This window comes from Rhinolophus hipposideros, assembly GCF_964194185.1.
Source record: "Rhinolophus hipposideros genome assembly, chromosome: 10".
Classification (NCBI taxonomy): domain Eukaryota; kingdom Metazoa; phylum Chordata; class Mammalia; order Chiroptera; family Rhinolophidae; genus Rhinolophus; species Rhinolophus hipposideros.
In genome coordinates, this window is record NC_138056.1 from 2,276,320 (window position 1) to 2,304,065 (window position 27,746).

The 27,746-nt window shown below is 55.6% G+C and overlaps 2 protein-coding genes across 9 annotated transcripts in view; one reads left to right on the top strand and one right to left on the bottom strand.

Moving 5' to 3' along the window:
• The window catches only part of NADSYN1 (NAD synthetase 1), a 32,534-nt gene extending 25,023 nt beyond the window's left edge, over positions 1–7,511 (bottom strand). Inside the window, exons 1-3 of one of the 6 annotated variants that reach the window (XM_081064105.1) lie at positions 7,491–7,511; positions 3,172–3,232; positions 292–408 (exon numbers count right to left, since the gene is read on the bottom strand). In XM_081064105.1, the coding sequence (XP_080920231.1) occupies positions 292–293 (2 nt within the window). In that variant the 5' untranslated portion in view covers positions 294–408; positions 3,172–3,232; positions 7,491–7,511. Of the gene's footprint in view, positions 1–291; positions 409–3,138; positions 3,233–4,181; positions 4,387–4,411; positions 4,594–7,490 lie in introns of those variants that run through there. The other 5 variants (XM_081064104.1, XM_081064108.1, XM_081064106.1 and 2 more) reach the window with 5 other exon arrangements.
• Positions 7,512–7,869: 358 nt separating this feature from the next.
• DHCR7 (7-dehydrocholesterol reductase) lies at positions 7,870–27,196 on the top strand. 3 transcript variants are annotated; one of them, XM_081064110.1, is made up of 8 exons: positions 7,870–8,055; positions 15,940–16,043; positions 16,620–16,842; positions 18,278–18,368; positions 19,818–20,031; positions 22,049–22,253; positions 23,132–23,263; positions 25,791–27,196. In XM_081064110.1, the coding sequence occupies exons 2-8, from the start codon at positions 15,946–15,948 to the stop codon at positions 26,253–26,255; spliced, it is 1,428 nt and encodes a 475-aa protein (XP_080920236.1). In that variant the 5' UTR covers positions 7,870–8,055; positions 15,940–15,945; the 3' UTR covers positions 26,256–27,196. The 3 variants fall into 3 exon arrangements, with proteins under 3 accessions (XP_080920236.1, XP_080920237.1, XP_080920235.1); XM_081064111.1 differs by having other exon boundaries at positions 7,930–7,979; XM_081064109.1 differs by lacking the exon at positions 7,870–8,055 and adding an exon at positions 13,948–15,827.
• Positions 27,197–27,746: the final 550 nt, after the last annotated feature.

The following is a 27,746-nucleotide window of genomic DNA, read 5'->3' on the forward strand; positions in this document are numbered from 1 at the left end:
GTGACAGAGGGAACACCATGCCCGCACTTGTGCAAAGTGTGTTCACGATGCACAGGAGCTTCTGGAAGAACATACAAACACTGCTTCCACGCGCTGCCTCCCCCGGGGGAAATTGGGTACCTGTGGGGCCGGAGCGGACCCACACCCACTTTGCAAACTAAGGCCGTCGTGTGTTTTGAGGTGTGCAGTCCCACGACCCTGATGCTGGCGTGGCGCTGGCTGCATCCCGTCCTTGAACGTCCCTCTCGTCTGAACTCGCCTATCCATCACTCGTGTGGGCACTGCACTTACATTCCCACGTCACAGATGATGTCCTGCGTGACTGGCGATTCCAAGAGGGCAGCCAGGACTTGGAGCGAATGCAAGAGGGTGTCCGACTCGTGATAGTGGTCCCAACATCCGTAGCCACTGTAGACGGAGGGAATGGGAAGTGAGCCCCCGAGACACAGCAGGGAAACCCAGGGTGGGGTGGGAGGCAGGGGCCTATGGGCCACTCGAGTCAGACGTGCAGGGGTGCAACCCAGGCCCTGGGACCTTTTGAAAGCCTCCCGGGTGATTCTAGTACGCAGCCAGTGGTAGAATCACTGCTAAAAAACAGTGCTGCATTTTACTGGAAATTAAGACGCACTGGGCCCCCATCCCTTTAGCTTAGTGTTAAGTTGCTATGAGACATTCTCTCTCATGTCAAAAAGTGTCTGCCTGTAGATTTTTTAAAACTTTAAGGTGGCCAAAATCACACCGATCTGCAAGAAAGGAATGCAAAAGAAACAAGGCTGGACCCACAGAAAAACACTCCTCAGGCGAGGGAGAGCATTAGTAACCAACCATTCGAGAGCCCACTCACACAGCTTCTCCTGAGCTTCTTGCCACAGATGCTGGTAGTGAGCTGAATGGTGTCCCCCAAAAGTTATGTTTGCATCCTAATCTCAGAACTGGTGAAACTGACCTTATTTGGCAAATGGGGTTTTATAGACGTAATTAAATTAAGGCTCTCGAGATGAGATGACCTGGGTGGGTTCTAAATCCAATGGCAAGAGACAGAGAAGGAGGAGACTCAGAGAAGAGGGGAAGGCAGGGGTCGGAGTGACCCGGCCACAAGACGAAGAGCTGGGAACTGGAAGCCGGAAGAGGCAGGAAGGACCCTTTCCGGGAGTCTTTGCCGGAGGCACGGCCCTGTGGAACCCTGATTTTGAACCTCTGGCCTCCTGATCTGTGAGAGAATCTATTTCTGCTGTTTTAAACCACCCGTTTATGGAACTTTGTTCCAGCAGCCCCAGAATGTCAGCAAGTGAAGACTAGGCTGAGAGCAATTTCTTAGTGTGGTGTTCCAATAATAAAATGCACAGTATTTGTCAACACCTTTCAATCTTCACAAAGCTCTGCTTTCCAATAATAAAATGCACAGTATTTGTCAACACCTTTCAATCTTCACAAAGCTCTGCTTCCTATGGTGCAGCCTGGAAGTGAAGTCTTCGTGCTGAGCAAACTGCACACACGAATGTACACCCCAGAGCTGGCATTTGCCACTTTTACTGCCTGGAAAAGCTCGTGGCTTTTCCTCGTGGCTTCCGGCTCTGGTAAGAGGGAAAGCCCCGGTTCTCAGATGAAAACTGGGTCAAGGAGATGCCCCGTGAGGGACGGAGACCTGGGATGACCTTTCCTCTCCAACAGACAGACTCCTGCCCCGTGGTTCTCACCCTCTGGTAGCTCCCAGGCCGCATGTGACACCAGATGAATAACGATGCAATACCAGATGGCCTGTGTCCAATGTCCAGCCATTGGCTGACCTCTCACCCTTTGGCTGGCCAACAGCTGGAAGAGTAAAAAGCCTACAAAACTAGCTCAAAGAAAACAGCAACCTTTGGGGGGGGAGGGGCCTCTAGGTCCATGACGCAGCATACCCTGGAGGCACCGGCCCCTCATTCTCCTCCCAGGTGTCACTTCTGGGGTGGGAGCTGGACTGACCAGCAGGGACAGGAAGAGGCTGTGCTCGGGGTGGTGACTTGGCTCCTCTCCTGCCTCAGTTTCCGCTCTGTGAACTGCTGGAAGTAATAAATGAGAGCCTGCTCATCACACTGTAAACCGTTGGAGCCCAGTTCAGCGGGGCTTTCAGCCCTGCTGGATACAAATACACCATCCTGGGATCCTTTAGTTAAAACGCCCCCATATTGAATAGACTGGTCCTGATTTGGGGGCACAGGTGAGAAAAAGAACAGGACAAAGAAAGGGGTGAGGGCCTAGCCTCAGAGTGTCTGGAGAGCAATTACGCCAGTGGGATGGGGTCAAGCCCTCCCAGGGGGAGGGACAGACCAACACAAAGGTGAAGCTGACCTCTGCAGGAGAGGTCACCACAAGGCACTGGCCTTGGCTCCAGGACCCCGAGGCTGGCCGTCAGGGGAGAGACTTCCTGAAGGACAAACTAAATGAGGGCATAAACACTCCTGGACATTACGGGAGACACAGCCCTCGCTGAAGTCGGGATTCTAAGGAGAAAATCAACCAAAGGAAGAAAATGAACTGGAAAGGACAGAGAAAGCTGCCTCGAGGACTAAAACGGAAACGCCGGAGAGAAGGCGGTGTCTGCTTACACTAAGTCCAGAGACAGAAGGAATGAAGGCGGGGGCCTGGACGGAGGGGGACTTGCGATGACAGGAGCGGGCCAGAGCCCAGAGACATACGGGAAACTAGGGAAGTACAGACAGCAGTCGGCATCCACAGTCAGAAAAAAACCATAGGTTGTAAGAGACTTAGTGTGGCAACTAACTGTTTTTGAACAAGGAACAAGAGAAGAATCAAGGAATTAGCACTCTTGATTACTGCAAGAAGCCAGAGCAGAGCTGATCAAGCCGCTTGCTTACAGAAAAGTGCTGATACCACCCACTGAAAGCTGTTTATGGCCAAATATGAAAACAATGACCTGGGATGGACGACAGTTCAACAGAAGCAGCCCGGCCTGGAAAACTCAGCTCCTCTAGTCACCTGACAGGAGATGCCAGGACACCCCAGCCTTGCCGGGCGTGCTCCTGCACAGGGGCGCCGAACACGCCCCCTCGCGGGCTTCTCACGGTCTCCTCCCTGGGTCGGCCCTTCCTTCCTCACCCTTTCAGCTGAGGGGAGCTGACACACACCTCCACCTACCCACTTTGGGGTCTTTGCGAGTTCTGCTCTCACCATATTTCCAGTTCTGGTCCAAGCCTGTATCTTGCTCCCTTCTGTTTGGCAATTTCAATGCCTACATGTACGGAGAGAGAAAGGCAATTTCAGCACCTATGACTTGTTCAGGCAGATAAAACATCCTGCAGCAGTAGGTATGATTTAAAAAACCAAACAACAAACAGAAGCATTCCAGGACCTCGCTGCCCCATGCAGCCAAGCAAGGCATGTCCCAGATCACGCATACACCTGCAGGAAATAACAAATGGCCAGGGCCCGCCCTGAGCGCCACCGAGGAGAGGAGGAGGTCACACCCTGGTAGTTGATTAACAAGCAGGGGAGGCAGCATCTGGAGGCACCAGTGAGCGGCAGGCCCCGTCAACCCCCGGGTTTGGGCAGCAGCTCCCAAGTGCAGCCTGGCGGGAAGAGGCTAGCTGAGTGCAGACAGCTCTGGCCACCGGACAACGCCTTCTTCACCCCTACCAGCTCTGCTCAGAGCTCTGATGAGGTGAAAGCAGGTCAATATAAAAAATATATATGTATTAATAAAAAGGATGAAGGTCCAAGGCACCTAGCCGATAAGATGTCCTCACTTGAATCATTCTGTTTTTACTGCTCCTGGCAAGCTTCGCGCAGTAAGTGGCTGAATGCAAGACAACCGAACACCCGCAGGGCTGGCAGGGCAGCCCCCCCTTTATGTGTCGGTAGGAACTGCAAACTTTCAGTCAAAGGTGAGCCAGTGCCAGTGATGACTCTGGGGAGCCCAACGCACGCTGGTCTCGAAGCTTATTCCACTTCACTCTCTGGGCCGCTTCTCCCAAAGTCACCCCCCAGGGAGGTCGGGGGCACCAGAGACCACCCTCTTAGCACACTTCACAGCACCCTCGCCAGGGGTTGGCCCCCTCCCCATAAACACCTCCGAGGATGGGCGGCTCAGCTCTAGATAGGACACAGGTGACCCCAGAGGTATTTGAGGGCTGGTACCCCCAGCCCTCCCATGTCCACCTTCACAGCCAGGTTTTTCTTACCATGCTGCACACCACGTGTCCCCAGGCGGTGTGAGCCTCCGCTTCCACCACGCAAGAGGAGGACCCGGGCACTTACACGAGCGTGGTTATCAGGCATTATCTTATCTGTTCCCCACGCCCACGACTGCGAGTTTCTCCAGGGCAAAGCCGTGTGTGCGTCAAGAGCAAGCCAGGCCGGCCCGAGGGGACCTTTGCTCCTCCCTCTGACCCCCGCGCTGCCCCAGACTCACTCTTTAAAATCCTCTGCAAATTGCCCTCAAAGTCCAGGGCCCACTGGTTGAGCGCGCAGGTGGCTACGGTCACCTTCCGGCCCATCCTGGCCACAATCGCCTGGACAGGAGGCCGCCGAACCGTGGGTCCTTGGGTTCAACAGAGAGCGACTGCGCTGGCGCAGGCCCTCCCGGGTGGTCACGCCCCGCAGGGCCCGGCCTGGCGGGGACTGGACGGCCGAGCCTGGCGTCAGGCCCCGCCCACTGACCGCCCGCCCCGCCCACGGATCGCCCCGCCCCCGCCCCGCCCCTCCTGCGTATCGTCCCGCTCCCTCCCTCTCCCGCGCGTATACGCCCCGCCCCCACAGCCCCCGCCCCCCCGCCCCTCCCGCGTATCGCCCCGCCTCCGCCCCCGCCCACGGGTCGCCCCGCCCCGCCCCGCCCCGCCCCGCCCCTCCTGCGTATTGTCCCGCTCCCGCCCCCTCCCGCGTATACGCCCCGCCCCCACAGCCCCCGCCCCCCCGCCCCTCCCGCGTATCGCCCCGCCTCCGCCCCCGCCCACGGGTCGCCCCGCCCCGCCCCGCCCCGCCCCGCCCCGCCAGCGGAGCGACGGGGGTTCCCCAGACGCCGATCCACGCCGGGGGGGGGGCCCCACTCCTGCCGGCTCCCCGCGCGGCCCCAGGGCTAACGCAGGCACGTTGGATAGTCGCCAGGTCCTGGAGTGCAGATGTAAGGACAGGCTGTCCCCACCCTCTATTTTATTCCACGTTTCCCCCCACGCTGCACCTTAATGTGCTTCTGCAACTTGGTATTTTCCCCTGTAACATCAGACACATTCTTTTTATGATGCTTCTCCTTTGTAGGAATAAAGCACACTTTCTCCGTTCGTTAACGGATGGTCAGTGAAGATAGCAGCGTGCCAACGCACAGGGGCTTCCACACACGCACGGCTGCTATTTACAGGCACCTGGAGGCTCTCTATCCCTGTCGTCGCCGTTTCTCCCGGTCCACGCGTCCGTACCCGCAGCTTGCCGGAGTAGTGACGAGCACGCGTGCAACTTGACTAAACATCGCCGAACTCCTTCTCTGAAGTGTTTGTACCTATTCACTCCCTGCAGTTTTTCAGTTGTTCTTTTCCTAGTTCACTCTTTAGTCCTCTTAGGGTAGGAACCCAACATTTTTCCATATGAGAACCGGTTTACCATCAATGAATAGTCCATCCTTTTCTCCTGATTGGCCATGTGCCTCTGTCGTACATATACATGGTTTCACATTTTACATAGCTTTTTTTCCTGTTTATAAAGTAATGCTTCTTCATGACAAACAATTTGGGAGCCCCAGAAAAGCACAAGAATGTTTATCTGATAATTCATTTAATCCTTCTGTCAACACTGGGGGGGGAAATGTCCATTCCCAGAAACCCCTCAGTTCTTCCAGATCTCTGCTCAAATATCTCCTGTCAACAATAGATGACGCTAGGCCTGGGGCCAGGAGGGGGAGAATCCTCCAAAATCTAGTTGTAGCAGAAAATAAGGAAGTGCTCTAAGAATGCTGGGGGGGAGGGCATGTTATTTGAAAAAAGGAGTCAGTTTGAAGGGGCTTCCACTGGCCAAATATGGGACAATTTGATGACTTCTATCCAAAAGATGACTTTTTAAAAAAGAAGTCAATGACAGCACAGGATCATAAGTCCATGAACAAAAAAATCTATTAGTCCACACTGTCAAAAACCCAAGTTAAAAAAGGAGAGGGAAATTCTTTACAGAAGAAGGTCAACGTACAGATTTTGAAGGAATGATACAATTAGAAAATCACCCTTTTGCACCAAGAAGACAGTGATCCAGGCAAGAGTCATCATTCAACGCGAAAGGTTGTTTGGGAACAAGGTGTGTTTAACTCGGTCTCAAGGTATCACGGCACAGATTACTTATTAATCACCAGAGGAAAACTGAAGACTTCTGGCAGAAACCACCTGAAACACACAGCCACACTTACCATCGACAATGGGACAGAGTGACACCGTGTTGCCCCCTGATATGATGCAGGAAGACGTTGCATCATCTACGCAGCATATTGTCCTGCCCCAAGTTGCACAACCTAAATGCAAGGGTTAGGAAAATAGCCCAACCCTAATCAAGAGATACAGTGCAGAAATCCAGCCTTGGCTCTGAAAGCTGTCATGTCTGGAAGACCAGAAAGATACAATAGAACGGGATCTCAAGGCCGGCTCAGCGCTCTAGGTTAAGGAAGCCTAGGGAGCCATGACAACTAAATGCACTGTGTGGTTTCTCAACTGGATCCTGGGTTTTGAAAAAGAGCTATAGAGGACATTACTGGGACCATTGAATATGGACAGTATATTAGATAACAGCATTGGATTGTTGTGAGATTTCCAGAGTATGGTCATTTTAATCTAGTAAGGTAGGAGAATGTCCTTGTTTTTGTGAGATGGAGACTGAACTATTTAAGCGGGAGGCATCACCTGTCGCTAATTAATGGTTTCAGGGGGCGAAAATGGGGGAGTATACACATACACACACAGACTGAGGGAGAGGAAAGTTGACAGCTGCTTAATCTAGGTTTATGGACGTCATTTTACTGTATATTCAACTGGTTTGTATGTTTGACATTTTTCACAATAAAAAAACTGCAGGAAAAACTAAATGTCTCTGTGAGGGACACAGAAATGTGCCAACCAGATCCCTGTGCCAGTAACCCTGATGCCTCAGCTTAGGGAGTGGGGTCTACACACACCTTCAGCTGCCCACCCCCCAGGGGCTGCCCGGCCCAAGGTCACGTCCTTGCAAGGTGGCCCGTGTGCAATGAGTGATGCAGGCAGGAGTGTAGGTGCCCACGTGCCCGCGGAACAGCTCTGAGCTTCCGCACGCGGTTGGCCAAAGCCGAGGGGCTCGCACTGCGACTCAGCTTCTCCTCTGTCCAACCCTGCCGCGCCCTCCCCCCTCTCTGCACAAGTGTGACCCCACCCTACACTCCACGTCCAGGTGACTTCCTGGGGAACTGACCTGTGATGGCCTCCCAGCACAGAGCCCTGCCTGGCACCCCTAAATAAAACCTGCTACCCACACACGCAATCTCTTACCTTGCTTTAACCTTCTCAACACCGCCATCTGACGCCCAACATACCTACTTGTTTGTTGATTATTGCGGCGCCCCCCCCCCCCCCCCACCGCAACCCACGGGAGCCCTAGGAGCAGGGATTTTACAGCCCTCCTGTTGACAGGTGGCGGAGCCTCCTCGTGATCACGTGGCCGTACGGCACGCCTCGTTCCCCGCCCCCGCCGAACAGGCCACCCTCTGGGCGGGCCCTCGGCCGTCAATCTCGCGCCCCGCTGCAGCGGAGTGGCGCGTGCGGTGGCCTGGAGTCAGCTCAGGGGGTGGGGCGAAGCGCTGCGGCCAATCGCCGGGCGCAGGGACGCCGGCCGCGCAGGACCCGCCTCGGATTGGTCGTCCGCCGCAACACGTTAGCGTGGGGGCGGGGCTCCGCCTGGGCTACTCTACGCGGGTCCCGGCGGCTGCGGAGCTGGTCCGGGAGGTGAACGAGCGGCGTCTGCAGGTGGCGGAGCTCAAGGTAGTCGGGCCCGCAGGTGGGGGCGCGTGCGCAGGTCTGCGGTGCGCTTGCGCTCGGGCCGGGGAGCCGCGCTCAGGTGAGGAGGGGTCGCGTGTGTTCCGGTGAGGAGAGGCGGGGGCGTAGGGCCGCCGTTGGCCCTCCCGAGGCGGCCCTCCGGGGATGCTCCGTCCCGCAGGTGTTCGGGAGCTCAGCGCGGGCAGCCGTGCGCGGGCGGAGCCGGGTGAGGGCTGCCTGGGCGGGGATGGCCCGCTCCCTTCCCCGGTGCCCGTGCGAGCGGATGCACTGTTCTGTTTGAGGAAATAACTGAGCAGCAGTCTGCGCGGAGCGGCGGGGAGCAGGTGGTGGAGACGCCCAACGGCTTTACCAGAAACGCGTTGCTTGGCGGGGCAGGTGGGGGAGGGGTGGGGGAGGGGGAGGGGAGGGGGAGGGGTGGGGGAGGGGGAGGGGGAGGGGGAGGGGTGGGGGAGGGGTGGGGCGGGGCGCGGCTGGCCACGGGGGAATTGGGCCCACGAGCGGCCCCGCGGGTCCTCCCGCCGTTCCCAGCCAGTCCCACTTTCCAGCTCCTAACGGACTGCGGCACTGCCTCTTTCCTGGATATGTTATAACTTTATCGCGACGGTTTTTAAGGATAGGAGTTGCTCTGGGGAGGTTTCTGACGAAAGGTAAAGAAAGGAGAGGGGAAAGCTAGAGGTGAAGGACGTTTTTAGTGAAAGCGGTGTGCGAGAACTGCCATTTACTGGGCGTGTCCTGTGTCAGGCTTTACGCTTCGTGCTGCAGCCTGAATTCTCAGCACAACCTACGGTGTAGCCATCGCCCCATTTTACAGACTGAGGCTCCGGACGTGAAGTGGCCTGCGGAGTCACGTACCTGCAACCCTGGCGACCCTGCTTTGTTTGGGGGAACAGCTGTATCTGCAATGCCTTTAGGGGTGTGGGAGGGGGGGCCTTCGCACCCTGCAAACCCCCACACTGCTGGTTTGACGGGACTGGAGAGCACCAATTGCACGCTGCCTGCCTGGTTTCTTCTGCCTAAAAGGCTGTGCTTCTCCACTGACTTTCTTCCCAGAGCCGAGAAGGAGCTGGTAGTCTGCCCTCAGACGCACCGGACACCCCAGCTCCCTAGGCTTAGGGCGGGACACCCTCTTTGTGCCCATCTGAGCTCTTTTTACAGCTACTTAGGTGAAGAAGCAGGAGCCAGGCCCACAGCATGCCACGCTGAGTGCCCAGATTTAAGACGTGACATCTAGGGGCTTCACAGTGGGGTGAAAAGGACCCAGGGAACTCGGTGGAGCAGAACATCCCCCGCGGTTTCTGGGCATGATCTGGCAAATCCCCTTTCAATAGACTTTTGAAGTGTCCTGTTTATTCTGTCCAATATACGGATGGCTGGGGTGAGGGAGCTGAGAGGCTTAGGGGCTGGAGAGGCCAGGTGTTTGAAGGTCCCCAAGAGCGGGGCAGTCCTAGGGGGTGGAGGCCTTCCACCTGCACGATAGGTCCTGACAGACCAGGACGGTTTGCAGGCAAAACTCAGAAACGTCCAAGCCCAATTAAATCTTGGACTGCTTCTCACACAATCCTCTTACGTAACTTACAGCCCCCCCAAAAAGTGGTAGGTTTCTGTGGTAGACCTCTATCAAAGGAAGCTGCACACCCAGGTAGGACAAAGTGAAGAAGCAAGCTTGCCAACGGATCTGGATACGAAGCCGCTCTTGGAAAACAAGGAGGGAGTGTGGGTGTGTATTGTGTAACAACTCATGAAACGATCTGGAAGAACACACACAAAAGTGACTGACCCTGGGGACGGAGTGCAGGAGAAAGGCGAGGGACTTTTAAACTTGTGTTACAGTGAGCGTAGATGGCACAGCTTTCACAAAGCAGACCCCTGCAGCTGCTTCAACGCTGCAGTTTACCCTTTAGAAGGAGAGGTCAGCGTCCCTGGGCATTTCCTTCCCCCTGCTGTACATACCAATGTCTGGAGGCCTCCGAAACTGCCCCAAGCTTGGACCCCAAGCCAGTCAAGGTCAGCCGGGCCAGAGCTCTCTAGCTCTACCGAGAGCTCAAAGGAGCCACACACCTTGGGAGCAGCCCCTGCATTAGGCAAGTAAGGCTTGCGAATTGCATGTGGGAGTGACCACACAGCCTGCAGAGGGCACCAGGGGGTGCGCAGACATAGAAAAGCTGCAGGGAAACCCAAGAATCACCCCAACGATCTTCTCCCTGACCCCTTAGAGCTGCAGATATTCCCAGAATTAAGTCATAAGATCCCAGGATCTTATGACTCCCAGAGCTGTTAAAAAGCTGTTGGTGTCAAATTATTTTATTATACAAGCACATTTCTACCAGAATTATTAGGAAAAGGGGCGGGGGAAAGAGGGAGGTATTTTCAGTTAAAGGTTTTGGTGCTTAGCTTTTTCAATAGTCTTTCTAACGATAGACTATCTTGTAACTTGTCCTCATGCTGTGACATGTCAGGGAACATTTTTCCATGCTGAGCTCATTTAAAAAAAAAAAAGGCTGAGTGTTCCATTGTATGGGTGTGTCGTTATTGACCTGGTTTTATCGATGGTTATTTAGTTGTCCCAGTATTTTGCAAATATATGTGGGAAACTACAGTGTAAGTTCTGACATCTGCGTGTTGACTCAGCCAGCTGTATACGGCCCCCGGACAAATTCCCACGGGAGATGCCAGTCGGCCTGGTTTCCAGAATGGTCTTCGCACCAGGAGAGAGATGCCCACCCCCTCACTGATTCTGAATTTTATCATTCATGTTCATCTGAGGTCCATTTCGGGGCATGTCTGTATTTCCAAGTCTCTACCCTGCTTTGATGAACACATTGCTGAAACAGGCCCCTTGCTGTTTGGTAATGTGCCAGTAAAATGTGGTTCTGGGTGTATATTACAGTAGTGCCTGGGGCAGCACTCAGAACTGTTAGCGTCACCATCATCCCCGTTAGTCTGAATTTTACTGCACGGCCTCCCAAGTGTGTCATGGAGGGTGGGGTTCCCGTGGGCCCAGCTCCATCCCGGGAGGTCTGTGTGAGCGGAACACAACTCATTCCACCTTCCTGGCCTCAACCTCTTCATCTGTAAAATGGACTTGATAACGCCTACTCTCCAGGGCCAGTGTGGGAATTCAGTGAGCTCACGGGTGGCTGGATCTTGGTAGGCGCTCTATAAACTGGTCGTTATCTGTGATGGGTTGTATCATCCAGTGATGGCCCCAGCGGTATCTCGTGTTCTTCTAATGTCCTGCCACTCCTTAAAGGGCGGGGGCTTGTGACTCTAACCAGCAGAGTGTGCTGGGAGTGGTGGATGGCACGTGCCTTTCCAGGCCTGGTCAGAAAAGGTGGTGCACCTTCTGCCTTGTTTGCTGGAACCCTGCTGGTTCCTGCCCTGACTGCCCTGAGGCCGTCATGCTGACAGGAAGCCCGGCAGCCCACGGGGAGACCACACAAAGAGCTGGCGCTCCAGCATGCCACAGCTACACCCCCATGCCACAGCTACCGAGCCAGGGTCTCCCCAAATTCCTGACCCACAGAAACAGTGAGAGAGAGAAAAAGACTTATTTCAGCCACTAAGTTGAGGGGGATTGGTAACCAGACACTCTGGGTTTGGGTGCTGTGGGCGCGTCCCCTCTCAGACCTCAGGGCTGGTTGGTTTTGTAACCACCTCTGCCCACCAGAACCGCACGCTGCTGCCCTGTGTGAGCCCACCTGCGCCTTCCTGAGGCCTGCGTGGTGCCGACCGCTATGCTGGTGACAGTTGACTCTCCCGTAGGTAAACTCTGGGGGTGGGGGTGGGGGGTTGCAAGCACTTGGCACCGTGATCTCATTTCCTGTGCAGATGAGGAAACTGAGGCCTAACAAGTATAAACAGTAGGAGCTGGCGGCCTTGATGGTGACATTGAGCCTCCCGGGCCTTCCCCCAGCCCTCCCTGCGTGGTCCTAATAACCCCCCCCCCCCCCCCCCCCCGTTACCAAGCCCTCAGGGTGCCAGATGCAGCCACGGGGGTGAAGGCACCAGTTGTGTTGGTCCCAGCCTGTTGGTAGTGATGGGGGCCCTGGGGCTCTCGCCCACAGGGCAGTGCTGGGGCCGGGCCAGCTCTCATGGTTCTTATGAGCGCAGGACACACCATAAAGGAACTTTGAGGACAAGATTTATTACTGAGGGCTCCCGGAGGGCACACGGCATGCCCAGGCACATAGTGAGGTCACGTGGGAGAGAGACAGAGACCTGGGTCTCTGCCTTTGTCACGGTCAGCAGTGGGGTGTCTGGGGTGTCACGGGTTCCCTCTCAGCTAATCTAACGTATAGGAGTGGTCATTAGGGCACCAGAGGGAGACGCAGGGTCACCAAGTGTCCGTAATCTAGGTGACCCTGGTTTCCGTCTGCCGCTTTTGCTGGTAGCTGTGTCTCGATGGATGTCTTTGAAACGATGCCTCAGCTACCAAAAGCTTAACGTCAGGCATTGGCCCTACAATCAAAACTTTACCCTCGGCCACTCTCACTACCTTGTCCCCAGGCCCTCAGGGGTCATATCCCTTTTGTTTCTGCCTGTGGGACTCAAAAGCCAATGCAGGGAGCTGGTCAGGGTGCCACACAGCCCACCCGTGTCCCTGGCCCGTCTCCTTCTCTCGCTGTGGGACCCTGCACCTCCTTTGTCCAGCTGCAGCGACAGCCGCAGAGCCACGTGTGCGGAGGCTGTCGTTCCAACACTCGGGAACGTCACTGGGCTCTGAGTGTACAGAGAGCCAGGCCCCGAGTCTAGACTGTCGCTGCCGCTCGTGTTCTCAGCCTCCCCGTGGCTCCTAGAAGGTGCTGATAGGAGTGAGCGCGCTCTGGAGGCCTTGAACAAGCCCCTAGAAAAGTCTCAGCGAGTCTGTAAAGAACACGCTGCGCGGTTCGTGGCTGCTGCTCAGGCCTCTGACTGGTATTGCTCGAGGCCAAGGCGGCCCGTCCATGAAGACCTCTGCCCAGTCCACCCGTTGTTACTAAGCGCTTACCGCGTGCCAGACCTTGTGTGTGCCGGGCAAAGGGGCTGTGTGGTCAGGTTGCCTATGGCGACGCCCCCTCTACGGGGCTTCCTCTGCTTTTGAACCCTGAGTGCCCAGCGTGTAACTTCCCCTTGTTTTTCCACAGTGGGCTGTGCGTAAATATCATTTGGGTTCTTCCCTGCCTTCCATCCTGAAATGCCTGCTCCCTGAGTGTCCTCCCCAGCTTGGTGTCCCCCTGCAGGCCTTTGCTCAGCGGGCTGAGAAGGACCAAACACGCCTTTGGATCGTAAGCGTCTGAGATTTTAAAGCGACCAGTTCAAGAAGGGGCACCTCCATGCTGCTCTCAGACCCCTTGACGAGAGGTTGGAAGCAGGCACTGTGGTTCATGGGAAACCTTTCCGCTTTGGAAAAGTCAAGGCAGCTGGGAACTCCTCTCTCGGTGTCAGTCCTATGTGGGAGCTTAGGGAAAAAAAATAGAATTCACCCAAAATGCCTCCCTCTCCCCTAATTCCAGCCATCATCGCTGAGAACGTTACACGTATATTACAAAATTCAGTGCTTGCAACGCCTGGGTGAATGAGTGCTATAATGAGCTCAGAATATGTATTTGGTGTCGTTTTAATCCCTTGAAAGTACACTTTTTCCTTTTAGCAGTGTTCTCTGTTCTCTGTTTGGCTTTCCCACACTTCACTCCGAGGCTGTCCATTTCCTGGCCTTCTGCAATCTCCCAGCATGGAGATAATCCGCGATGATATTGGTGCTAGACGTTGTCTCCACCAGGCTTACCCGTCCCTTGGGACACAGAGAGTGCCAGTCCCTCTGCTTACCCTTCCTCGATGGCAGACGTCTGTGTCGGTGCTCGAGGTGGACCCAGCGTGGTGTGGAAACGGGATCGGAGCGGGTGGGGTGCTGAATGGGTCAGCTCTGATTGGGGGATGGCAGATGGGGCTGTACAGAGAGATCGGACCTGAAGTGTGTGGCTGCCACTGCCCAGCAAGTGGCTTCAGAGCGTCAGGCGGGGGCTGAAGAAAGCCAGGCGACGTGTCCAGGAGGCTCTGCTCCTGAGATCGTTGTTGCTGGAGTGCAGACGCTTCTCGGGCGGTTGTCTTCTGTCCACTTCAGTTCTACAAGTAGAAGCAGCGTAATGCGACGCAGCCGGCTCTGTGTTCTGTGTGTGGCGCTGAAGACGTGGATGGTCCCTTCCCGTACAGAAGTCTTTATTCTCCTCGCATTGTAGACACGCCACCAACTAACCTCTGTCGGTTAAATTAAATGGTGTGCTGCGGGTCCCACACTGCAAATGCAAATGTCTTTCATCGTTGAACTTTTCTAAATGAATGTACATTCGTATTAAAGTCACGCATGTGCATGTTAAAACAATCAGTATCGAAGGGTATGTATGTATATGTGTGTATACATATACATGTATATATAATTTTCTCTCCCTTACCTCCTCCTGTAGTTTGCTTCCCAGAAGCAAATATTTTTATTCCTTCAGCTACTTTTGTGTTGTTGTTTCTACCTGCTTATTTCTAAATAACTAGCTTTTACCACTCTCAGCTTTACACATTCACTGTGCACATCCCGTGGTCAGTGGAGATTCTATTGTTACGGCAAAGCTACTAATACTTACTGGTAAGCCAAGTAATGTGCTCATTATGGGGTTTCTCCCTTGCATGACTTTATTTTTCCTGGAGTTAGGGCCTCACTTTTTCCATTTGCCTCTATGCATCACAGTATTTTTTTCTGAATGCTCTAAGAGAGCTGTCACACGTATCAATCCTTTTTCTTCCTCGCCACAAAATGTATCATTTCCATCCCCTCCCGCCATAGTCATTTTTGTCCCCGTGTGACCTGTCCCTTCTACTTCACAAGTGTCGTCCTGGGTCTTCCCCTTGTGCCTCCACTGGGCATTACCAGCTCTCTTGGCTCTTGGGTCTCCTCTGAGCAACAGCTAACCCGGGAATAGAGTTCTAAGTTTCCCTTAGAATTTTCAAAGTTTTCCATCATGGTCTTCCACAATCCAACCGGCTGTGAGCATGATTCTTAATCCTGGGTTTTCTCTGAAAGCTTTTAAGATCATTTTCTTTTCATCCGTGATATTTTGAAACTTCACAATTATGAACTTGTTCTGGGAGTGGGGCATGTCACTGCTCCCCCATATTATAACCATTTAGAGCCGTGCAGGTACTCACACAAGTGTGGTTCCTCCGTTTCTTTCGTAGAGTGCTCATTTGTCGACTACGCTTCTGTACCAGACACTTCTGGGCCCTGGCAGTAGAATGATGACTAGGACACATGACTCCTGCCCTCGGGAGCTTATATTCTAAGGGCACAGACAGATGGACATGCATTGAAATAAATACAAGAATTATACACGGCGAGAAGAGTTACCAAGAAAGTAAAGTAGCAGGCAGGACAGCTTGGCAGCACACCTGGGCTATAAGCAGTGTCGATTGGCTGGTCGGCCTGAACCTTGGCACAAGAATCAGCGATGGGAGAGGGAGAGTGGGAAGGATGCATTTGGTTGTGTTAGAATGCGTAGAAAACTGGTCGATGCGTGTGACAGCTGTTAGAGCATTCAGAAAAAGAGTGCATAGAAACCGTAGCTACTAATAAAAAGGACAAATAGTAATGGAAACATACACCGTCGGGGTGAGGAAGGGGTAGCTTACATGAGACCTGAATGGGCAGCAAGAAGCACGTTCTGCCGCCATTTGGAGGATGGATTGAGACGAGCAAGAGCAGAAGCAGGAAGGCCAGGTGGGAGGTTGTCGCAGGTGCCAGAAGAGAGTCTTGGTGCGGTGGTCTCTCTCCTGCCTGGAATCTGCTGTCCGGGACGAGGTCGAGAGAAGGTGAGGGATGGTGGCCAGGCCAGCAGGGCCCCTGAGCGCAGTGGATGTGGCAGGGACATTTGGTGTTTGTTTTTCCTGGGACAGTCTGACAGGGTGTCTCTCCTTCCCTCAGGGCCCGATGGCTGCAAAATACCAACCCAATGCCCCCAAAACCAAGAGTCCGGGCAGCGTGGCCAATGGCGGGGCCGTGACTCAAGGACAGTGGGGCCGTGCCTGGTAAGATCTCATTCATGTTCCCAGCTAGGAAGTGATGGGGGGTAAAGAGGGGGCTTTAGTGAGGGGGTGACAGCCTTCAGGATTGTATGGACCTTAAATTGTTTTTTGTTGTCAATACTGATGAAAGGTAGGTAGCTTCCCACTTTAGAAAGTAAAGAATTAAAACAAGAAGGCGCTGAGAATGAGCTGAGAGGCGCGCCAGTGCCCTAGCTCTGTACGTTGCCGTCGTGGTTCTCCCGGACCATCGAGCAGTGGGCACTGGCCCGGGGACGCGCGTCCCCCACAGCCTGCAGCGGGAAGCCTCAGGCCTGGGGGCCAAGGAAGGCCTGCTTGTGGCCTGTTGTGGGCCCGGGTGTTCTGTGAGCCCACGGCTCAATCAACCTCCTGATTGACCTCAGTAGAGTGTGCGTGGTAAGTGGTTCCCCTGGCAACAGGGAGGCCTGTGCCCCGAGAGCTGGCACCTTCTGTCTCGAGGTGTGGGCTGGCTTGACAAGGGACCCGTACGCACAAGCTCAGCATTGTGTGTGCGAGGTCAGAGGCACAGGGGCCGGTGGGACCGTCTGCCGCCTCTTCCAGGGAGGTGGACTGGTTTTCCTTGGCGAGCGTCATCTTCCTGCTGCTGTTTGCACCCTTCATCGTCTACTTCTTCATCATGGCCTGTGACCAGTACAACTGCTCGCTGACGGCCCCGGTGCTGGACCTCGCCACTGGGCATGCTCGACTCGCAGACATCTGGGCCAAGACGCCGTCTGTGACGAAGAAAGCGGCCCAGCTCTACACCTTGTGGGTCACGTTCCAGGTCAGCCTTCCCGGCCACCATGGTCAGGGCACAGTGGGTGTGGGGTGTCCCCTCCTGCCACGATGGTCCTGGCCGTTTGCCTGGGAAATGGAGTCCTGGCTCGGGTTGGCATTCTCGTTCCCGGGACCCTGCAGGACAGCACCTGGAGCCAGGAGGACTTGGCCTGTTTAGATGGAGGTCAGGATGCAGCTGGTGGCAGCATGGTGTCTGCCGTGCCTCCCACAGCTCAGGGGGTGTCCGGCCCCACAGCGTCAGGCTGAGCAGTGGGGAGCCAGACCCGTGCAGGAGGGCACGGCCGGCCCAGGGAGCTCCGTCCATAGCAGGGACCTTACCCCACGGCGGCCTGTGAGAAGGAACACCCACCCCCGAGGGACACTCGGTTGCAAAGCCAGGGCCTGTGTTCCAGCCGGGGATCGGGCCTGGCCCAGGATGTCCTCAGCTCGGTTGCGACCCCACTGGCTAGAAAAGGGCTGTTTGCACAGTGACCTTGTTGTTTATTATCTGAACCTGGATGTTTCCAGGAAAACAGCTGGGAGAAGGCACCCCTGGGGCTTTGCCATGGAGGACGGCTCCGGCCGTATTAGCTGTTTCACCCCAGGGCCCCCAGCGCTCTCATGTCAGGTCTCTCGGTCCCTTTGGCTAATAAGCGACCAGGAGGAGCCAGAGTCACCGTGGCCTAAAAGTGGAAACCACCCAAGTGTCCACCGATGGGACCCGACCAGCAAGTGTGCGGTGTCCATGCGGTAGAATGACCTCCAGGCATGAAAAGGAATGGGGTTCTGACACCACATGGGGGGACCTTGAGGTCATACTGAGCGAGAGAAACCAGTTACAAAAGGACGAATGAGTCCAGTAGGATTCCATTTATCTGAAAAGTTTAGGACAGGCAAATCCACAGGAACGGAAAGCAAATGTGTGGTTGTCAGGAGCTGGAGGGAGGGGAAAGGGGAGTGACTAGCTAACGGGTACGTGGTTCCCTTTTGGGGTGATAGAATGTTCTGGAACTGGATAGTAGTGATGGTTGTACAGCCTTGTGACTGGGCTGGATACTACTGAATTGTGCTCCTTAAAAGGATCCCTTTTAAGGGGTTCTTGGGAATATGTGAATTGTATCTCACTTTTAAAAAATGGCCCCAACAAAGTGAGGGGGAAGGACTCGTGGGTTTTCCTGAGGGGAGCCCACAGGGAGAGGGCTCTGGTGCTCAGACTGCCGATTTCCTATCCGGGCATCCCTTCGAAGCCCGCAGTCAGCCTGCAGCCACAGCTCCTACCCACAGTACAGACTCTTCTGGAAAAAGCAACTGGGCGTGATCAGGATTTCTGGCCTTTGTACGGTGCCTTCACATCTGTCACTTCAGCTAATGAGAGCAAGGCTGTGTCATCACAGCGAGGCCCTCCAGGCCTCGGGTAATTGAGCTGAAAATCTCTCTTTCAGGTGCTTTTGTACGTGGCACTTCCTGACTTCTGCCATAAGTTTCTGCCAGGCTACGTGGGCGGCGTTCAGGAGGGCGCCGTGACTCCAGCAGGTAACCTCCCGGGGCCAGCCTGCTGCCATCCCTTGTTGCTCCTGTGGCCAGCTGTGCCCTGTCCTTCATCCCTTGGGCCCTGCCCTCCCCTGCGCTTATGTCCAGAAGCCGGCTCGCCACAAAATGAGCTGTGCTGGGGGGCTTTCCCAGAACCTGGCCTCGTGACAACTGAGGGCAGCCCGGGACTGTCCCAGATGTGAGGTTGATCATATTCTTCGATGCAGAGGGACTGGAATGGCCCCTGGCCCCGTGGCCGGTTGCTGTAACTGTGCTAATGGAGCCTGTCCCCGCAGAAACACCACGTGTCCACCAGTGGCGTCGGGATCGACTTTGGTTCTGGGGCTGCCTGGTCCATTCGTTCCCCATAGTGTCCGAGAACCCCAGACCCCGGCAGGTGGAAGCCCGCCCCATCCTTGCCTGCAGAGAGCGCTGGGTCTGGGGCCCATTGGGGGCCAGGGCTCCCCGACAAGCCCCCCAGGGCCTCCTTGCTCCACTCCTGCTGCAGCCCAGCCCCAAACTAAGGTTACTCAACCCTTGGTTGTTACCGAACTGAGTGAGGGTCCACCTGCGTGGTGCATGTGAACCCGAGGTTTGCGGTGGAGAAATCAGGGCCGTTTATCTGCAGGGCGCCAAGCACAGAGAACGGGATGCTATCGCTTCAAACCCAAACTTTCTGATGGCTTTTAATTGGATTTTGAGGGTCATGGATGAAGCTGTTTCGTTAGTTTTTGTGCATTAGTGGTTTTCCTCGTCCGATTAATTTAGTTCCTGGTGTCATTGTGTTTGGAACCCTCATAATTGGTCTGGCGATCTAACTAACAGGTGAGGAACCAAGATTCTGCAAAACGTCATGATCGTATGCCAGCGGCGTTATCTTTAAAGCAAGAGACAGAAAGGAAACATCTTGTGACCTTGCGATTGCTTTATGCTCAACTAGCTACAGTTTTCTGTTATCTTGAGCAAAGTGTCCTTTTAAATACGTTTTTCTGGAACTTGCTTTACGGGCTGGCCTCCAGGACCTGAAGGACATACTTGAGCTCTGACTGTAGGCTACACGACAACCAAAGCGATTGAAACATAGTTACATCTAGTGGTAAAACATTTAGTTACCCGCAGCTCTCTGGACTGATCAGTACGTCCCCACTTTTATTGTTAACTCTGGTTTCACGGCCAGGTCCGGAGAATCACAACCAAAGGAATCGTCTGTGCCCTTTTCCTTTTCCCAGGCTCAGCTGCGAGGAGCAGTCAGTCCTAGATTAGCAGTGTGAGGTGCACACCTGGCATTTCGACCTGGTGCCCAGAATTGTAGAAGACGCTGACCTGCTTTCTGGGCTGGAGCCCTGGGGGAGCCCAGACAAGGACCTGAGCGGCTGAGGCCCTGAAAGCAAGTGACTCCCAAAAGTGGTTACGGTCGGAAACACGCTTTCATTTTTAATCTTCCCTCTGCAGGGGTCGTCAACAAGTATGAAATCAACGGCCTGCAAGCGTGGCTCATCACGCATGCGCTCTGGTTCGCAAACGCCCACTTCCTGTCCTGGTTCTCGCCCACCATCATCTTCGACAACTGGATCCCGCTGTTGTGGTGCGCTAACATCCTGGGCTACGCTGTCTCCACCTTCGCGATGGTCAAGGGCTACTGCTTCCCCACCAGCGCCAGAGACTGGTACGCCCTGCAGTAGCTGCTCTAAAGTGGGAGCATGTCTGGGAGCACGTCCACCCCTTGCCTTTTCAGTGACCTTGGGGGTAGGAGCTGGGAGAGCTCGAGGATGACAGCCCTTGACAGAGGAGCTTAATGGAACTTGTTTGACTCAGAGAAGTATCCTTTCTAAATGTCTGGGTGGCTTCTGCCCTCGGAAGAATGCAGTGGAAGATGGCCAAGTCGGTCTTTGGTGGCAGAGTCATCCTATGTAGGGCTGTCATGGGAGCATGGAGATGGGACAGGCAACTTCTGGCCGGGATGGCAAAGGCAGCCCATTGCCTCTTTCTCTGGCACATGAGTGTGGCCAAAACAGTCTTAGTGAGGAGTCTGGTTATTTCAGCGGCTTTAATATAGCAGCTTCCCAGGGACAGCCAACTGGTGATTCCATGCTCATGAAAGCCTCGGGTTGTGTTGTCATCCATCCATCCATCCACCCATCAGTCCATCATCCATCCATCATCCATCCATCCATCCTTCCATCCATCATCCAACCATCATCCATCCACTCATCCATTCATCTGTCGTCCATCCATCCATCCATCCACCCATCCATCCATCTACCCATCCATCCATTATCCATCCACTCATCCGTCCATCTGTCATCCATCCATCCATCCATCCATCCACCCATCCATCCATCTACCCATCCATCCATCATCCATCCACTCATCCGTCCATCTGTCATCCATCCATCCATCCATCTACCCATCCATCCATCATCCATCCATCGATCCATCCACCCATCTACCCATCCATCCGTCTGTCATCCATCCATCCATCCATCTATCTACCCATCCATCCATCATCCATCCATCTATCCGTCTATCCACCTTCCATCCATCCATCCACTCATCCATCCGTCTGTCATCCATCCATCCATCCATCCATTCATCATCCATTCATCTATCCAAACATCCAAAAATCCATTCATTGTCCATCTATCTACTCTCCCTCCCTCTCTCCTTCTCTCCTTCCATCCAGTTATCAACACACATTGCTTGGGTTCCTCCTGTAGACAGGTGTAGATGTGGGGCTTTGGGTGTGAACAAGGTTCTTGTTCTTGGGGTGCTTACATTTTAGTCTGGGGCCCAAATGAAAACAGCGTGTTTCCTTTCACTCTTGCATCTAGGCCCTTGGGAAATGTCTGGATGCTGGTGCTTTGTAGCTTGTGTGATTATCAGACGATGAGGCTGGCCTCCTATGGCTCATGGAACTCAATTTCGCTGCTTTTTAATCATCTATCCTATTGTAGACTTGGTATATTTTGCTTCTGTCTGCTTGTCTTGAGGGAAACAGACATGCTGTGTTTTTCTAATTAACACAGAAATCCGTATGTGTATACAGGAAGTTAGCCCTGTATAGGTCTCCACAGGGGTTACCCTGGCCAACTCTGGGAAGCCCTGGAGGAGGCTGTGGGGTCAGGTAACCAGGGCGAAGAATGGTTAAGAAACTTGTCAGTCGAGGGAAGATATGATCCCTGGAGCCAGACATCTGGCTCGAGCCTGGTGCTTTTTATTACTCCTTGTTGTGGCTTAACTTATAATGTCCCTTGTCCATGGGAGACGTGCGTGCCGTGTGAGCCCACTGCAAACCACACGTGTGGCTGCAGAATAAATCTTGGTCTAGTCGAGCCAGTGTTGCCCTCGCCCAGGCTGGAGGGGGGTGGAGAGAAACCCGGGCTCCAGGCACGGGGGCAGCGTCTCCTTCTTCCTGGGGCTGGAGCGAGCAGGTCCAGCGCTGCTTTCTGAGGGCGTCCGTGCTGAGCGGGAGCCGAATGGCAGAGGCAGTGGCCGTTTTTGTGGGGAGCGGGCAGGACGGCCGCGTCCTCCGGCGGCGTGCTCTCTGCGGCTTACGCTGTCCGTGCGCCGTCACCTGTGCCGTGGGCATTGAGGCCGGGCTGAGCGCCTGTATCCAGCCCGCTGACCAGGCCGGCGGGTGAAGCACTCCTTGACTAAACGGATCTTTTCTTTACATTTTTAAGCAAATTCACGGGCAATTTCTTCTACAATTACATGATGGGCGTGGAGTTTAACCCACGGATTGGGAAGTGGTTTGACTTCAAGCTCTTCTTCAACGGGCGCCCTGGGATCGTCGCCTGGACCCTTATCAACCTGTCCTTCGCCGCGAAGCAGCAGGAGCTCCACGGCCACGTGACCAACTCCATGGTCCTGGTCAATGTCCTGCAGGTAACTGTCTGGCCGGAGGGTGGATGCTGGGGAACCCCAGAGCCACGGGGTTTTCGCAAGACCTTAAGCCTCCGCTTTTAGAGGGGGGTCGGCCCCTCCCACATGTCTGTGGGGCATGGGCCACGAGCATGTAGGGGCGAACCCTGTTGGTACGTGCCAAGAGGTGCGCTGGCCAGGGGACGTGACCAAGGGACGTCTGCTCACGGGCGAAGCACGTCCGTGGTCCTGGTGTCACGGCTCTGACGTCTCTGGAAAGGCCCGCATGCACAGTGCTGGCCATAGTCATGGCTGAGGGCCTTGGGGCATTTCCCCTCCCATCCCTGTGGGTCTCAGGGGACCCTCCAGGTGGGGAATGATGAGCGCGATTGATTGTCACGTTCGTCCCATCTGGGTAAATGGGTATGAGTCTCCTCCACCCCCCAGGGCACAGCAGTCACCCGTCCTGCCGGTCACCGGGGCAGCTGGCAGGGCACACACTGGGACACAGCCCATGGCAGAGGGCTTTCGTACGGGCGTATGCTGAGGCGTGGATGCCCCCTCCTCCGTGGGCCGTCCCGAGCCCTTCTACCCTGGGCCATCTTGCTCTGCTGCGAACTCCACAGCCCTGGGTGTCAGCTCCCGGGCATTGCGGGGTACCCCTCTTTCCGTCATCATTTGTGGGCCCTCCTTGCTGTCACAGACCACAGACTCTCTGAGGACAAGGACGCCCTGCCCACCCCTCACCCCCCGTGTCCCAGGCCAGGTGGGAAGTGCAGGAACAGCCCCGTGGTGTGTGTCACCGAAGGAGCTTAGTGCCACCTCTGCCTGTGAGAGTGTGGTTTTCCAGAAGCCCCCACCCCCAGTGCTGCCCCGTGCTCATGGCTGCTCCTGTTTTCTAGGCCATCTACGTGCTGGACTTCTTCTGGAACGAAGCCTGGTATCTGAAAACCATTGACATCTGCCACGACCACTTTGGGTGGTACTTGGGCTGGGGGGACTGCGTCTGGCTGCCGTACCTTTACACGCTACAGGTGAGGAGTGGGGCACTCGGCTGTCTGGTCCCCAGGTGCCAGGGTTGCCTTACCAGCAGACCCAGCTGAGTACATACTGAGCTCTGCTCCTGCACAGCTGTGTCCTGGAGGGGTGCAGAAGCTGGAGAATGAGGCTGCTCCCCTGTTTCCAGGGAGACTTTGTGTATGAGTCAGTTCAGGCAGCCCTAGCAGAGCCCCACGGACGGCGGCTTAAAGCACAGACACTCGCTGTCCTGAGTCCTGGAGGCTGGAGTCCGAGAGCCAGGTGTCGGCAGGGCTGGTTCTGAGGCCTCTCTCCTCGGCGTGTGGACGGCCGTCTCCTCCCCGTGTCCCCACACGGTCGTCCCTCTTGCGTGTCTGGGTCCTGATCGCTTCTTACTGTAACGACCCCGGTCACAGTGGATCAGGGCCCACCCCAGTGACCTCGTTTTACCTTAATCACCCCTTTAAAGTCCCGATTTCCAAACACAGCCACATCCTGAGGTCCTGAGCGTTAGGGCTCCCACATAGGAATTTGGGGGACACAGTTACACTTAGAGAGGATGATACGCAGTGAACTGGATAAAAAGGAATGATTTGGGAGAACTGGGTGGATGGAGGGGAGGTTTATGTTCTTATGTATACAAACCTCAATGCCTAAAGGACGAGAGGGCGTTTCTTACCTTTGTCTGCTCCTTGGGTACTTCCCAGGGGTCTGCGCGGCACCAGGTCCGTGCTGGATACAAGAGTGAAGCAGATGGGTAGGCCCTGCCCTCTCAGAGCTCACGGCTGGTGGGAAAGGCTCCCCGGAGTGGGGCGGGGGTGCTGACCCTGCGGGAGGGAGCCCCCAAGCTGCGGGGTCGGCCAGAGCATCCAGGGGCAGCTGCAGCTGGGCTAAGAGTAGAATGAGGCTGGGGTTAGAACATTCCAGAAAGGTGGAGGGGCAGGTGTAGAGTCTTCCGGGTGAGAGCACACGTCAGGGAGGTGTGTGGATAGCAGAGCGGGCACGAAGCAGTTCATTACAGCCGGGACGCAGAGTGTGAGAGGTGGCAGGCGGCACGGCGGACGGGAGGCTGGAGAACGGAACAGCTAAACCGCGGGTGGGCAGGAGGTGATGGAAAAGGGCATGTCCTGAGTGCGAGGGGGACCGGGCAGGGGCTCAGAGGAGAAGACCCCGTGTCGTGCCTCACGAAGCAGGCTGAGGCAGGCCCGAGCGCTCACCTGAGGCCTGGGAGCCAGGTGTGCACCTCGGTGGGGCCACCGGCCGGGGCCAGGGCTGGAGCACTGAGCCGGCTGCCTCGCTCCTGCCCTGAGCTGCGCGCTGTGACGAGAGAGGCCTCGTCATCATCCGCTCCCCGTACCCCTCCTGGCTCCCACGAGAGCAGCCCGGCTTTCATCTGCAGGCGTGCTGGGCTCCCATATAAGGTGGCTGCGTGGAGGGCCTGGCCACGTGCCACCTGCTGGTTTCATCAGGGACGAGGAGAGAACTTGTTCTAGGGACCTGTTTAGTTAGCACGGGCTAACTGAACAGGTTGTACGAGGACGGAGAGAGCCCTTAGGCAGACTTCCTAGGCTGTGCGGGAAACGCACCGGCCAGGCTCGCGGTGTTGACAGGCAGTCCTGCAGGTGGTGCTGACACAGGTGATGTTTGCTGCCCGACCCCCGGGTGGCTTCCCGAGGCCAGGGTCACAGCACAGGGAGCATGGGCGAAGGGCAAGGCGTCCTGGGCTCCAGTGCCCCTGCAGGATCCTCTGGGGGTGTCCTGTGCCCCCATTTCTCCACCTGGCTGGTGGCAGGCTCTCTGGTTCCCTGATTCTGTGAACTCCATTTCTGAGGTATTGTTACTGCAAAACAGTAACAATAGATTTTATGTGTTATAGATTATATATATATATTATATACTGGGTGTGTGTGTGTGTGTTTATGGCTGTGGTCCCAGCAAGTCCAAGCTGTTCAGGGCAGGTGGCAGGCTGGAAGTCCAGGGAAGAGTTGGTACTGCAGCTGGTCTGAAGGCTGGAGCAATTCACTCTTGTTCCCGGGAGGCCGGTCTTTTCTTTTCCCCTCTTAAGGCCTTTAACTGATTAGACGAGGCCCGCCCACATTATGGTGGGCGACCTGCTTTTCTCCAAGTCTTCTGATGGAAATGTTAGTCACCTCTCCAAAACACCTTCGTAACAACGAAACTAGTGTCTGACCAAATATCTGGGGACCGTGGCCTAGCCCCTGTGACACATAAAATTAACCATCACCAAATCTACTGGACTGGTATTTTATCCTATGTGACATATTTTATGTCATGTATATTCTACATGTTATATTCTGTATAATATGTGTGTGCATGTAGATAAGTAGGTAGGTGGACAGATGGGAAGTAGGTACACAAATCTGTGTATTGACTCATTTGATCCCCACAACAACTCTGAGGCCGGTGCTTTTATTTAAGAAGAGGAAACCGCAGCACCACACAGATAGGCAGCTGGTCGGGGGCAGAGCCAGGGCTCGAACCCTGGACCGGGCCGTGCCTGACCTCTGCCCTCTGGCCCTGTAGGGCCTGTACCTGGTCTACTACCCTGTGCAACTGTCCATGCCCCACGCCGCGGGCGTCCTGCTGCTGGGCCTGTCGGGTTACTACGTCTTCCGGATGGCCAACCATCAGAAGGACCTGTTCCGGCGCACGGGCGGCCGCTGCCTGATCTGGGGCAGGAAGCCCAAGGCCATCGAGTGCGCGTACACGTCGGCTGATGGGCGGAAGCACCACAGCAAGCTGCTGGTGTCGGGCTTCTGGGGCATGGCCCGCCATCTCAACTACACGGGCGACCTGATGGGCAGCCTGGCATACTGCCTGGCCTGCGGCGGGGGCCACCTCCTGCCCTACTTCTACATCATCTACATGACCATCCTGCTGACACACCGCTGCCTCCGGGACGAGCACCGCTGCGCCAGCAAGTACGGCAGCGACTGGGGGCGCTACACTGCCGCCGTGCCTTACCGCCTGCTTCCCGGAATCTTCTAGAAGGTGGTCCCCGGGGGAAGCCCCCCCGGGGTGCTATAAGGAGCATTCAGAGCCAGTCTGTCGGGGCAGACATTCCAGCTCCACCCTCCAGAAGCCTCAGTTTCCTCCTCTGCAAAATGGAAAGCCTGGCACTTGGCAGGCGTCTCGGAAACGTGGGCGTGCTTGCCTTCCCCTCGTCCGGCCCACACCAGCTGCCTTGTCACCAGCAGAAATGACGAGTGTGCAGTCTTCAGTGTTCTGAGTGTGTGAGGATGACCCATCACCTTTGACAGCCCACTGATGACTGTTTCTCTTCTGTACTGGGGACCGCGCTGCCTGGACAGACTCGTGTCTGACACTGAGCGGGACGACCTCCAGTCCCGGGTCAGGACTGCGCGTGTGCTGACTAAGGTGCATGTGGAGGGTGCGCTGGGATCAGCTCCAGAGCCCCTTTCGTCACCTGCTCTGTGACAGTGGCTGCACCCTGTCTACATTCCTCCTTCCAGGGCACACACCGTTGGTTTGTCGGGAGCGCTGGGGGACAGTGCGGGGGGGAGGTGGGGGGCGTCTCCTGGCCCAGCGATTGATTCGCTTTGGTTTTCCTTGTTGTCGTGGCTGCCAGGGGTAAGGCGAGGGGACAGCCAGGGCTCTGCCTGCGTGTCAGACCTGACGTGGCTCCCAGCGCCCGACTCCCTCTGAGCACCCGCCCGTCAGCCTTGGGAAGGGCGTGTCCTGCTCACACGGTGACTGCACAACCCACAGAGCCTGTCTACCCTACAGGGGCTCACCCAGGCCTTCTCCCTCGAGATCTGGACCCCAGCCTTGGGATGGGACCCCCCTCGAGTGTTTGTGTATCTTGGGTACGCTCCTTCAACCCTACGGTATTCTTGAAAACTCCCTTTTGACATGACTACCTTCGTAGAGTAAGAATTCTTTATATTAAACTCCCAAGTGCAAACTGCCGTGTGGCTTTTATGTCTGCTTGCGCCTAGCCATACATAAGGGCTCGGTTTCCGGGGCGGAGAAAGGATGTCCAGGCAATGTGGGATCAGATGCTGGGGCGCTGCCTCAAAGCTTTGGGGATCCACAGGAGGGACTCGGGGGTACCATGCTCCCCCGGCGTCGACCCTCCACTGGGGCCAGTCTTGTGCTGTGTGTGGGTGTCCGTTCTGTTTGCCAAAGAAGAAACCCCAGCTTGGCCACAGCCCCCTAGCAAGTGAAGGGAAATGCCAGGAAGCTCGTGCCAGGCTTACCTCACACCTGGAGAAACAAGAATGGAACAAGCTTTGAGCTGGGTGCCCATGCCCTGAGCAGGGAGGGGACAGGCAGGGCAGTGCCGTCTGCGTCAGGTAAGAACGGGCTGAACACACATGCGGCCCCCGGGCTCGGCCTCACCCAGGCCGGCTTTCGACCAGTTTCTAGTGCTGGTGCCCCACCCGTCCACGGGCGCTCGTGGGCCTGAGCTGCTCCCAGGCACCTGTATTTGGCACAAGCTACAGGAGTGATTCAAAT

What these genes read in the sequence shown, in the direction of transcription:
- DHCR7 (XM_081064109.1), top strand. Translation starts at nt 15,648, where the DNA reads ATGAGACCTGAATGGGCAGCAAGAAGCACGTTCTGCCGCCATTTGGAG. An exon ending in GGGCGCCGTGACTCCAGCAG is followed by an intron (nt 18,369 to 19,817) that starts GTAACCTCCCGG and finishes TTCCCTCTGCAG; the next exon opens with GGGTCGTCAACAAGTATGAA. An exon ending in TCCTGGTCAATGTCCTGCAG is followed by an intron (nt 22,254 to 23,131) that starts GTAACTGTCTGG and finishes CCTGTTTTCTAG; the next exon opens with GCCATCTACGTGCTGGACTT.